Source organism: Lycorma delicatula, chromosome 1, assembly GCF_047948215.1.
Source record: "Lycorma delicatula isolate Av1 chromosome 1, ASM4794821v1, whole genome shotgun sequence".
Taxonomy (NCBI): Eukaryota; Metazoa; Arthropoda; class Insecta; order Hemiptera; family Fulgoridae; genus Lycorma; species Lycorma delicatula.
The window spans coordinates 33,960,784-33,974,095 of NC_134455.1; the positions used below are offsets into that span (position 1 = coordinate 33,960,784).

Consider the following 13,312-nt stretch of genomic DNA (forward strand, 5'->3'; position numbering starts at 1 on the left):
TTATGCATTGAAAAAGACATTATTTGGAATTAATCTTAATAACTTCTAATTATTTTATATTATTTAGTTTTATATTTTTAAAATAAATTACCAATTTTTATGATCATATTTTCATAAAATTAAAAAATATAATAAATAATTTGCTATAGTGTATCTGAAAAGATATATATATCAAATTTTTGATTTAAAAAAATAAAAGTTTTATGGTTTGTTAAGAAGAAACACTGTTGATTTGAATTTTAGGTTAACTAAGCTGTCAACTGGTTAAAAATAGTCGCTACTCTGGAGTGATTTTTCGGCTATGTTGGTGTTGGATGTTAATAATAGAAATGTGTTATGATACTTATGTTATAGTCAGTAAAGGAATTTAGTGAAATTACGTAATGAGACTGAATATAATTTTACGTGCTTCCATGAAATTAATTTGAGGCAATTAAAACTTATTCAAAAGCCTAAATGTGTTTGTCTTTGAGTTACAGTTCCTTCACGGATCCTGTATTAATATTACATAATGATCTTGAAATTATTACAGTCGGTATTAATTGCTTCTAATTTATTTCCTTAGAATCGTATGACTGATGATAAATGGAAGGTTCTGTAATTGAAAGTCTGGCTCAGTAAATTCAGAAGATAACTGTAACCATATACTCTTCTGTACAATATTTAACTTAGTGTTAACAGTATGGCTTCTGGATCTGCGACTGGTGAGAGAATTTTTTTTAAACGTTTTATTGTCATTTTTTAAAATTAATTTTTAAGATGCTTTAAAATATGTAACGTTCTAGAACTGAATTTTGTATTGAAACATTTTGCTAGTTAGTATTTGTACATTTTTACATTAAATGTTAACTGCCATACTGCATAATAATTGTATACTGAGGGCTTTGTGTCAACACTGTGTCAGTAAATTCATGGTATATTTTGGTGCTATTTTGAAAGCTAAAGCGATGGATACTTGAGGCAAGTGCCAAATTTAAGAGAAAAATTTTAATATTTTATCATGTAGTCGCTGGCTCGGCATGATCTCTGAACTACTCTGTTCAGATCAGTGCAATAAAAACGTTTTTGTCTTATGTGCTGAGAACATCAGGAGTTGCACTGTGTGTTCTCCACTGTCAAGTGATGTATGTCATTGATGGGAATAGTGTGCACATTTTGCTTCACAAAATTGCAGAATTAAAAGTATAGAAGAGTAGGATCATGGATACTGTGGAGGCCATTGCTTCCATTCACTACTTCTGATTCATTGATAGAAAGATTTATTGAGGAAGTTATGAACACAGCTAGCACAGTAGAGAGGAGTATCAACCCATTGAAAAAGCAATAACCATCTCATTTTGGTGAAATTGAAATAGTTCTAGCATATCAAAGTAGTTGTAATATATCATGATAATCTCTAAATAAAAAAATGGTCAGGTCTCGCCCAAGAGCATACCAAATGTTTAATATACGATCATGGTATGTTAACAGTTCATTGAATATTAACTGGGCAGAGTATAATTAAAATTGTATCACATTAAAATCTGGTACTTTTATAACAGTGCCACTTGTCATTTCATGGATTAATCACAGTAAATTTAATAATTGTTATTTCTGTTATATTAGAACTGCCATTAATGTTTATTTTCTATTAATTTTTAATTACTTTGTTATCTCTAAACTTTTACACACGTCATGTGTGTAAAATTCTGTTTTGATTTTTTGTTGTCTGTACTTTCTTACCAGAACTCTACTCTGTTTTATAGCTAGATACCATATTTTATTTTTTCTGCATAATCCTTGTTCATTACTTTTTTGGTATAATTGTCTGAAATGATAAAATGGCCCTTCTTACAACTAAAGATTAACTTTCTTTTTGACATAGGAATTCTTCCTTTAAATGCATCTGTAGAGATATTTGTAAAAAATGCTTATATTAAACATAGTTTATGGGTTATGTAATAAGTGCTTATGTTGCAGTAAAGTAGTTGTGCATATAGGCAACTGATTTGTTAAGCCTATGCTGCCATTTGTTTCATTTATTCATGGCGGCATGAGGTGATTATGAAATGATATGATTACCTTAGCATTTGAATATAGGAAACAAAACATACATAGGAAACAAAACATAACGTTTTTTTTTTTTAAAGTATCATTATATCAAACATGTTTGTTATTTATGTATTGTCTAACTTACTTGAAATTATTAAGTAATACAAAATTTTTATGCTGCTTGAATCATATAGTGGTTGGTATAATATTTATAAGTTATATGCAAATAAATACTTTTTATTAGTACTTACCAATATTTTATTCGGTAATATATATATATATATATATATAAAATATCAATCTACACGGCAGAGTTTTAGTGTCTGTCTTTCATCTGTAGGTCCTGGGTTCAAATCTTGCTCAGGTATGGCATGTTTGAAATTTGAAACCTTTTCGCGAAGGAGCAAAGTAATCAACAGCCTCTTTTAAGTAGTTATCTCACTAATATAGGCAGTTAAATTAACATTCGTGAAATAGATAATATGGAGAAAGATGAAAAATCAAGTTAAGATACTGAATTACAAATATTTGCTTTTAAAGCAAAATTCATTTTAAAAAAATGATGCATATTTTTTTTATTCTTTAAATCATAAACGCTTATTGAGTTTCTTCATTGATAGTTATATTCAGCTTAAAAATTTTAAGAGATGTTTTATACTTGATAGTTGATGATAGTTAATAATAAATAAAAAAAAGAACTGTTTTGTTGATATGTGCATGATAAGAAAAATTTTCATTTGATGACTGCTATGAAAAGAATGGTGAACACAAACGACTAAAAGAGTATACTGAAATGGTATGTAATGTAAATATACACTAAATAAGCATTAAAAAATACATTAGTAAATATACACTAAATAAGCATTAAAAAATACATTACTGGAGTAGGGAAACATGTGCAAGTATGTTGTGTAGGAGCTACTTACAAACTAATAAGATAATGGATTACATTGTCAAGTTATTAGGTTAATGATAAAAATGGGGTAATGAAATAATATATGAAAACTGACAGACTTTTGCCATTAATTGACCCTTAGTCCAACCGAATTAGAAGTTGGGATGAAGATATTAGTAAGATAAGTTATTTATTGTAAATTGTATTATACAGTGGTAATAATTGGAAGTGATGAAAGAAAGATGGTGATGAATGGGTGTGAATTCCTTGCTGACATTGAAAAAGTGTTGAAAATGGTAATTGAAAATTTACTTATATTTTAATAATTTGACATTTTATTAATTCATTTTTTCAAAATCATTCCATCATGGATTTTGAATCATATAAAATCCAGAATATATTACAACTTTTGTTGTTTAAAGTTTTAAGTGTAGGTATTTTATAGTCTATTGTAATATTCATTGTTCTTTGTTATCCATTTCTTACATTGTTATATATACATGATCTTGCTATCTTGCTTTTATTGTATAAGATAAAACTTTTAATGCTGTAGATCAAAAGTTGACAAGAAACCTGCTGATTAAAACCTTAAATCAATGTTATAAAGAAAACAATTTGCCAACAAACCATAGCAGAACTGAAGTAGATGATTTAGATTGCAATAAAATTATCTCTGCTTAGAGATAATTTTGAGAATCTCAGATATGTAATAGTACTGTTGAATCAAATCATCTGTTTCAGAAAGCACTGAAAACACTTTCTGCAAGGTGTCAACAGGAATGGTACCATTAAGAATCTTACAGAATATACCTGGGGAATGAAATAGCATACTTCAAACTTCAGCCTGGCTTTAAGCTTCTCAGCCAGAGAATACATGATCCTAGTATGGAGTACTCCTTGTCATGCTAAAGAGATCAGTCTGGTTCTGAATATAAATGCAAATTGTTGGGTTGTTCAAATCAAAAGTGTTCGAATCTAGCATCTGTATTTTTTATGTTTGCATTGAGAGGTGTTGCCCCATCATGTACTAGAGTTAGAGTAATTGAAGAGAGGAATAATGCTTGTGAAAAATTAACTTAAACCATCTATTACATATGCAGCAAACAGAGGTACCCAGATTCTGTTCCATAGGGAGCTTACCCTCAAATACCTCAAAAGCTTCACATGCGACTGAAAAGTGAAGACTAATTTTTGGAGAATGACATGAAGAGTGATAAAATAAAATTCAAGAGAGTCTCACCATAGGTCACGATCTACTAAATCCAATGTGGTGATTTCTGAGTAGGCCGAGAACTGATATTATACAAAGAATGCAGGGAGAACCTGTATGATGGTGATACTTCATGAACATGTTATTTTACTCAGAACTCCTTTCGCTTGGTATAGTGACCAAAAAGTAGAGCATGTGAAGATGTGGATTTTTTTTAATAGCAAATGACAAAGTTTTAAGAGCTGCAAGGTAGATGATGTATGATTTGGACTTCATAAAGTAAAGTAAGTTTTTTATTGAACAGGTGATTTTATTAAAATTTTTATCCATAAGTTATTTTCTAAGAACTCTTAGAGTTGTTCATTGTACATATTTTAGTAGTTATTTTTTATCATGCAGGTAACCCTCGCAATAAAGTGGCCTTAAAGCCTGGTCATTCTTTAATGGACTGGATTCGTCTTGGAAATTCAGGAAAAGATTTAACAGGTGTTGGAGGTGCATTCACTAATGTAACAAAAGCTGAGTTAGCTGAGCATAAATCAATGGAGGATGCATGGTTGTGTATTAGAGGTATTTTTTTCATTCTTCTGAAATGGTGTTTCATAGCTGTATAATTTTATTTTGTAACCGTGTTTATAATATATTTGCTGTATGACTGTATTTTGTCATCAATCTAGTTAAGACAGCAAACATGTTTTATTAATGTTTATTGTATGTTTAATGTTGTAGCATCTACATATGATCAATGTGAACAGCCCTTTCTAAGTTACTTTTGCAAGATTTACATTTCAGAAGGATTTTCTTATTTCTTTAGGATCAGGTGGAGGTTGATTCATCATTGATCGTTGCTTTTCATTGTAGTATTATTATTATCTTTTTTTTTATAATGACTATCTCGAAGATTTTATTGTCCATAATGGTAATGGTGAAGTTATTATTTTTAATATGACTGGAAGAAATTTTAAATATTGAACAATTTGTTTACCTGTTTTGAAATATTAAAATCAATCAAATCATAAATTTAGTAATGCTATTATTAAATAGAAATTCTATACTTATAAAAAACACTTCTCATCATACTCAAACAGAATGAAACACTTATTCCATTCATATGTGACTAAAAAAATAATTTGATTTAGTTAAAAATCCGTACTAGTTTTAATTATATTCTAAATATAAATCTCAATTTGTAAAATTCTAACATTATTTCACAATGCAGTAGCAACACTGTGTGTTGACCATCAAACAAAGCTGTAATGTCTAGCTGAAACGGTTGGGAGTGGATGATGGATGTTAAGTTTAAATATTGTTCACTTAAAAATATATTGTTTTATTTCCTGTTCACTTTTTTACAGTTTTAAACATTTACTTTCTCCCCTCCCACTTTTATATAACAAGATTTTTTTTTGTTTTCTTTACTAAAAAGAAATTCATTTGGTTTATTGTTTTAATAATACAGCAAATTAATGAAGATATTTGCTTTCTGATATTTTAATCAATTGCAGTAAAACAAGGAAGGAAGTTGTTGATTTTAACTTATATGTAATTTTTTTTTTAAATATTCAAGCCTTATTTGTTGCTTAGTATATCTACTTTGACCATTCTTTTTTTAGTTTTTAGAGGAAGTTCCTTTGGTGTTCCTTCTACATTTTTTCTAGAGAGCTTAAATAGAAGATATTAAAAAAAAAAATCTTCTACATGAATGATTGGAAGATATTGTTTATCTTTTTATTATCTTCATTGTTTGATATAGGATCATCAGTGCTGCTGTTTAAAATAGAAAAATTATTTAAAATAGAATTTAAATCCTTTGAAATTAGTGTTTCACTTATTCAATAAATTTGCTTGAAAAACATGTGTAATAAAGAAAAGCAACTCAAAACAGTAAGCATTATGATATGCTGTTTTGTTTACACAAAAGTATATTAACAGCATTTTAACTTAACAGGTTAATTTAAAGTAACATCTGTATTAACACATACATTTGTTACTGTAAACATATAAATTGTATAAATTGGTGTTTTCTGCATGAAGTACTTCAGAACTAATAAATTCAAGAACTAATTATTAAAGCCTAAATACTAATAGAAAACATCCTGATAATTTAAAAGCATAGGAAGATGGAAGTGCTTGAGATTGATGTATATAGGATTCAGGGAATAGGTACAACATATAATGGGTCCATATGTTGTAATTTGTTAAAACGCATGTTATTTGCATTTGCTAGAGACTGCGGGTATACCTCCTATTAAATGCTGATGAAATAATATGGGTTTATATATTATGTTTTTCTGTTTGCTAATTTGTGATATATGTATTGTCTTTTGTGTTGTTATGATTATAAATTCTATTGTTAGTCTGTCCGATTTAAAGTTATCAGTAATTATTTTATTTTATTAGGTGTTGTATATAATGTAACTCACTACATGGACTTTCATCCTGGTGGCTGTGATGAGTTAATGCGTGGTGTAGGAACAGATGCAACTAATTTATTTAACCAGGTATTCATTCTTAATCAGTTATATATTTCATTAAAAGGTTCACAGTTTCAGTGGAAAATAACAATTATAATAGAGTGGTGTAGATTGTTTACATAACATAGCAGGAATGAACCTGGTTATATTCAGAATTTTCTCTTGCAACCAAATACCATATCATTTCCTTTTACATAAGTCTTCAGACTTCTTTGCTAACTGAGTCATTAAAAAGAAAGGAAGATTATGATAGGTCTTCTGTTAATAGTTTTTTATCTGTTGCTCAGTAATAGTATCCTAACACATTTATTAACTGATTATTTTATTTTGTTGCATTGCAGTAGGTAAGTAATACAAGTGGTAGATGTGTAAAAAGTCTGCAGTTGTATTTAATTTTTATTTATACTTGTAGTCATTGTAGTAACATGTGGGTTAATGAAGTGCATTATTGTACTGTGTTTGCATGTAAAGTTATGAGTTTCTAGCACGGTTAATTCTCATACTTACCATCATAAGTTTTAAAAAACCAAACTGGATTGGTGAGAAGTATTTTCTCAATTTCACGTCATCAATTTGTTTGATTTGATACATTTTCTCCATTACTTTTGATTCTATAGATCTTACATTTTGAATTATCTACATCCCATATTCAAATTCTTTACTTTCCTTACTCTTTTTACTTCCTTTTAAAGAAGTAAAGGAAGTATTGTGATTGCAAAAAATTTTGGTTTTTAGATTTCAATGGAAATATCCATTTTGACCATCCCTGAATCCATTTTGACTAGTTTCGATATGTACACACATATGTATCTCACATAAGTCAAAAATGATTAGTCGTAGGATGTTGAAATTTTGGATTTAGGACTGTTGTAACATCTAGTTGTGCACCTTCCCGTGTGATTGCAATTGACAACCAAACGTGTCCAAAAAAGCCGAAATTCCAAAAAAAAATGTGGATTTTAGACTTTTTCTTAACTGTAGTAATAAACAACCTTCATTATAAGCTTTTCAACTATGTGATAAGTGGTAATTATTTTCATTGGTTCCAGAATTATAGACAAATGAAATTTTAATTAATGAAATATTTTGACTTAGAAGGGGAAGGCACATTGGTTTGAATCAGACTTCATCTGCTTTTTTTTTTTAACTTTTTTTTAATTTAAATATATTGATTTATTAATAATTATTAACCTCTGATTGTAAAAAAAAATTATGATTAATAATAACTCTATAATAACAATAAAAAAAAGGAAAAATATTGGAAGTTATTAATGAAATAAAGTTTTATGTACTTTTCATTTAAAAAAATGTGTATATGTAGTTTAATAGGCATACAAGGAAGTCATGTGGTGTCCACATTAGATTTCTATTCTTTCATTTTCTTCTAGAACCAAATTAATTTATCCTGAAAGACATAATATATTGCCTTTCAATTTTGTCCGATATTTAAAAGATATAGTCACAAACTTATCAGTATTGCTATTTGCTTGAAATCTTTTAATTTCATCTATTGATCCAATCAACTACTTTTCAGTATTCTCTTGTAACACTACTTTTTGAAAACCTTTGTATGTATGGCTGATGTCTGTTTGTTTTGCTAACATAAAATGCTGATATAGGGTGTTTGTAAAAGAGTTCCTTGGTTCCAAAAAATCATAATGAAACAATGTAATTGGTTAAAAGCATCCAATTTTCATATTTATGTTTGCTATATTATTAAGTTTTTCATCACAAATATTCATTGCGTTGGCAGCAGTGTGTGACCTTCACTGCATATCCGGTTGACAGTTTCACTCTCAGTCATGACTACATTGCAGCAGAAAGCTCAGTGTGTGATTTGGTTTACTGATTCAAGATCATTTACCACAATTAAGCATAATTATTGATATGAATATGGTGGTGCCGTGCCTACAAATCAAACAGTACTCCAGCAGTTTAATCAGTTTAAGGAAAGAGGAAGTCACCAGGCAGGCCGTATGTATCTGAACAGAATGTGGAATGGAATCCAAGGATCTTGTATGTGTAGCCTGAAAAGTCGTTAGCAAGGTGTAGGTTAGAGTTAGAATACCTAAATATAGTGTAAGTGGTGCATTAAAGGCTTAGACTACGTATGTATAAGATGCAACTTTTACATGAAATGTAAACCTTATAACAAACTTAATGACTAGTAAAAAAATTGGAGTTTGCAGCTTTAATGGTTAACCACATTGATGAAAATGAGGACTACCTGAAAAATTTCATGCTTTCAGATGAGGCAGTAGTCCACATTGTGTCAGTAAATTGATGAAATTGCAGGATTTGGGGATCAGAGCCACTGCATCAAGTTATTGAACATCAGCGTGACTCTCTAAAGTCAATGTTTGGTATGAACTGATGAATGACCGTATTTTGGGCCTGTTTATTTTTGTAGAAGGTACAATTATTGGGGGATATTTTCTGTGATATGCTTGAAGTTTCTGTCTTTCCATAGATTGACAATATTGAACAATAAAAAGGATTAATTTTCTATCAACTAGATGGTGCTCTGCCAAATTATAGCAGCTGTGTTCATGCTGCATTAAACATTTAGTTTCAAAACAGGTTGATTGGAAGAGATTGGTGGCCAAAAGTATGGCCACCAAGGATCCCAGATATGACCCCACTAAGTTTCTTTTTATGGGGGAATGTGAAAAACATTGTTTATTCAGAGAAGATCCATGACATAAACAACATACAGGAGAGTATTGTTGTGGCATTAGCATCCATTAAACCTGATATGCTGGCAAATAACTGGGAAGAGCTAGATGTGTGCAGGGCAACGATTGGTGGATATATTAAAGTGTATTAATTAAACATGAAAAAACTTCAGAATTTACCATTTCAGAATATTTACTCATGTAATACTTTAATTGTAATGTTGTTTAAATAATACTTTAAACCGAGGAGTTCTTTTATCGACACCATGTATTTTTGATTACTGAACTATGTGGTTTATACTGTTGACCTTTTTCTGGGCTGTATCAGTCAGAAGCAAAGTTCAGTTAGTATCTTCCTCATTTCATCAGTTATTATTAATTTACTTCTTGTAAAACAAAATCATGCTTGTTCTTTATATTGATTTTTGTCTTTTTAAAAAATTTTTTTTTAAAAATTTTATTTTTATTTAGTACTTCATCTTTTTGTTATATTTCATTATTTTTACTTCACTCTTGTTTACTGTTTAAATAATTTTTTATTTAATTTCTCTAGCAATATGTCCATAGCATGAACACTAACTTATTCCAAGTTCTGTCAAAAAAAAAACTTATCATTAGCAAATCTGAATCTTAAAAATTTTATTCCCTGAACACTTACTCCATTCACTTAAAGAAGAGTCTCTTTTTGTTGTCATAATTCTTCTATTAGAAACTAAAAAAAAAACAACGATGTTAGGTTACATCCTTGTCTTACTTTCTGGATCATTTCATGTAATTTCAGCCAATATGAATGAATTTGGTTGCTTCATGACTGAGAAAAATTTCTTATGTACATGATTTCCTAGATGATTTTAGAGTTCAGTTATATAATTTCTTGTAGCAGAGTTAGCCAGTTTTAGTCATACTGCATGATAATTTATCTTTTACGAGTGTTTATGTCAGTTGATGCTGTTTTCAATGTTGCTTGATTTCGATGGGAAAAACTAAATCAATTGAATAAGCTGCCCTCATTCTTTCCTCCCACAGTTAAGAATTTAAAATAAGAAATGATTGAATTTGGTAATAAAATCTATTTCAGTTTTCGCTTTTGAATTGCATTATATTTAATTATAAATTTATTATAAAATATTGAAAACACAACAGTTTCTAGAAGTTTATGCTTCATCAGGCACTTCATGGGATGTTCAACAAAAAGTTATTCTTTTTAACAAATTAATTAAAAATTTTAATAAAAATGATTTCAGTGATAAAGGCTTCTTTTTACAAGTCATTTACTTTTATGAACTTAGTTAATCTCTGCCATCACAATGTTGGATTTTGATATTGATACTGAATGGAACTTTTGTGGTACATTTTATAATAAACGTTTTTGTTATGATAGTGGAGGAACTGTTAAATACTGTAATTTATAGATCTTCATTGCAACAAGTGCTAATAAGCCGTATTTTGAGTCCTGAGACCATGTTTGAATTTAGTAAATTGAATATTGAAGGGATTTTTTCTTTTACACTGCTGAAAACGCTATTGAGACATTAATTCCTTATTGAATAACGAGTTTGAAAATGTAATTTATGTGCGTGCAACTGGATTAGTGCATATATTTTTGCCATTCAATTAAAATAAAATAAAGTGCTTCAGAAATTCAATTTCTACAAACTGTGAGAAATAAACATTTTTTAAATTGAATCTTCTATTGTATCATTAATTCAAGAAAGGTACTACATTGCTTGTATGTATGATTCAAGATGGGGAGGTTTTGGAGAAGAGGTAGAACCATTTTTTCATCCACCACAACCTGTGGCATTTTCTAGTTTTTTATTTTGATGTCCGTTATTATGTATCACTTTTAAGATGTTATTAATTGTGATGAATTTTACAGGTGCAGTCAGGTAGAGAGATATTGATAAAAAGCAGAAGTACGACGGCTGTCCAGAAAGTAACTTACGTTTTGAAATAAAAAACCAACCAAATAAAATAGAAATTTTATTATGTACACTTGAAAGGGATAATCTTAAACTTTTTTTCTAGATAGTTGCCATTTAAATTGAGGTACTTATCATAATGATGCACAAGCTTTTCAGTTCCTTCTCTGTAGAAATTTGCCGCCTTAGATTTTTGGCACCCATCTTGCACAAAACTTATGATAATCAAGCTTCCTTGATACAATTTGATGCAGTAAACTTCATGAAATTTGGGGGAAATGAAACGAGAGTTCTGTAATCGTAATGCAGCAATTTTCATGAATTTTATTGTTGATTTTCATCGTCAGTTCATCAGTCACAAGGCTAGGCCGACCACTGCGGTCCTAATCATGAACATTGGTGCGGTCATTTTTAAACTGAATGAATCACTGCCTCACTCATTATTCCATCTCCGTACATCTCACAAAGTTGCTGATGAATTTCAATTGGTTTGTAAAAACTTAATTACTGAAAGCATCTCACAACTCATTGGATTTTTTTATTGAAGTGCACATTTAAAAAATTCACAATGGACAAAGTAGAAAAATCACAGACCACATACTGCGACAGCTTGATGCATACTGAGTGTAGAAACATTTTGACGTGAAGGTGGCAGCTCTATTCCCATCCATCTCCACGCTAGGCACAAACGTAAGTTACTTTCTGGGCCACCCTCGTAGAACTTAGTCAACTGAGCTGTATTTTTAAATGAAGATTATTTAGTGTTAGAAACATGAATAAGTAGTAGTAAATATATGTAAAAAATATTTTTATTGTTGGGTTAGGTATAATTTTATTTTATTATAATTTATGTGTTTGTGTGTTTAATAATTAACATTATATAAAAAAAAAAAAAAACAACAAAAACTCATTTATATTTTAGCTATGTTTGAAATTATTATTTAATTATTTTTTTCAAATGCATAATAAATAAATATTGATATCATTTCATGTCGTTAACAGTTGTATCCCAAGAATGTAATAATGCTGATTTGAAAGTACAGGTAATGGAAATCTTTTATCACTCAGTAGTTTATGAGTCATTCCATTTTCAAATGGATTGGATAGTATTCCAATAAAAACATAAGTTGGTTGCTTGACCAATTAAAAAAAAAAAAATGAAACTTACCAACTTGTATGCTACATGTTTCAGGACCTTAAAACTATTTTTTTAAATTTTTTATTTAAGCAGTTTACCTGTGGAAGGCATTTTTTTTATGGTGCGTACACCTATTTTTGTGATTGTAAGGGTTAACGGAAAAAATCATAACTAAAAAACTATTGGTCCTGGAAGTTTGAAACAAAAATCAATTTAATATCATATTTTCTCAAGGTAAAAGATTGGTCCAGTGTTTTATTTACCTTTTTTTTTAAGAGGTGAAGAAACCATTTTCAGGTGCTTGGGCAATGCCAGGCTTGCTAAACACAGGTCCTGCAAGATGTTATTTATTAAACGTGTATATGTTTCTTTGCACTGCCAACTAAACCTCCACCCCTGGCTACCCACCCTTCCTGATACAGCTGGTGTGTATTACTTCAGGAAAGGGGGAATATGCCCTCACAAACACACGTCAGACTAAAATCTCACCGCACACTTCATGACATCCAATCATCACTCAGAGAACATACCTCATATGCGTAACCTATGAGAGTGATGCCTGGAGGTAGAGGTGTAAAATATGCCATCATACACTATATTCCAAAGGGCTGGCCCAAGGATCGGCTCTTGTGGAATTCCTCTATCTATGCACTGTTTGATTGCTGCATCTTTCACTTGCTGAGATAGGAGAGAATTATCCTTCTCAGAAATGGGTGGACTCTCATGCTCTCCAGCACAATCCTAATGGCATCATGGGTCACACAGTTAAATGCGTTGCACCACGAGCATGTAGATCCTCCTCTCTCCAATAATTCTCCTTGCCATACCAACAACTTCCGACACCATGTCCAAAGCAGATCTTCTTCTCCAAAAACCGAATTGTTTATCTGAAACTACCCCTGCATCCTGAATAACTCAGTCAGCCTCTGCAGCAGCATGCACTCAAGTATCTTTGGCATAGTGTTGA

General features: G+C 30.0%; 1 protein-coding gene across 4 annotated transcripts in view; it reads left to right on the plus strand.

Moving 5' to 3' along the window:
* LOC142317372 (cytochrome b5 reductase 4-like) overlaps positions 1–13,312 on the plus strand; it is a 101,710-nt gene that overhangs the window by 26,410 nt on the left and 61,988 nt on the right. For 3 of the 4 annotated variants that reach the window (XM_075353892.1, XM_075353899.1, XM_075353882.1), the window contains exons 2-4: positions 566–704; positions 4,536–4,706; positions 6,537–6,637. In XM_075353892.1, the coding sequence (XP_075210007.1) occupies positions 683–704; positions 4,536–4,706; positions 6,537–6,637 (294 nt within the window). In that variant the 5' untranslated portion in view covers positions 566–682. Of the gene's footprint in view, positions 1–255; positions 705–4,535; positions 4,707–6,536; positions 6,638–13,312 lie in introns of those variants that run through there. The other variant, XM_075353873.1, reaches the window with a different exon arrangement.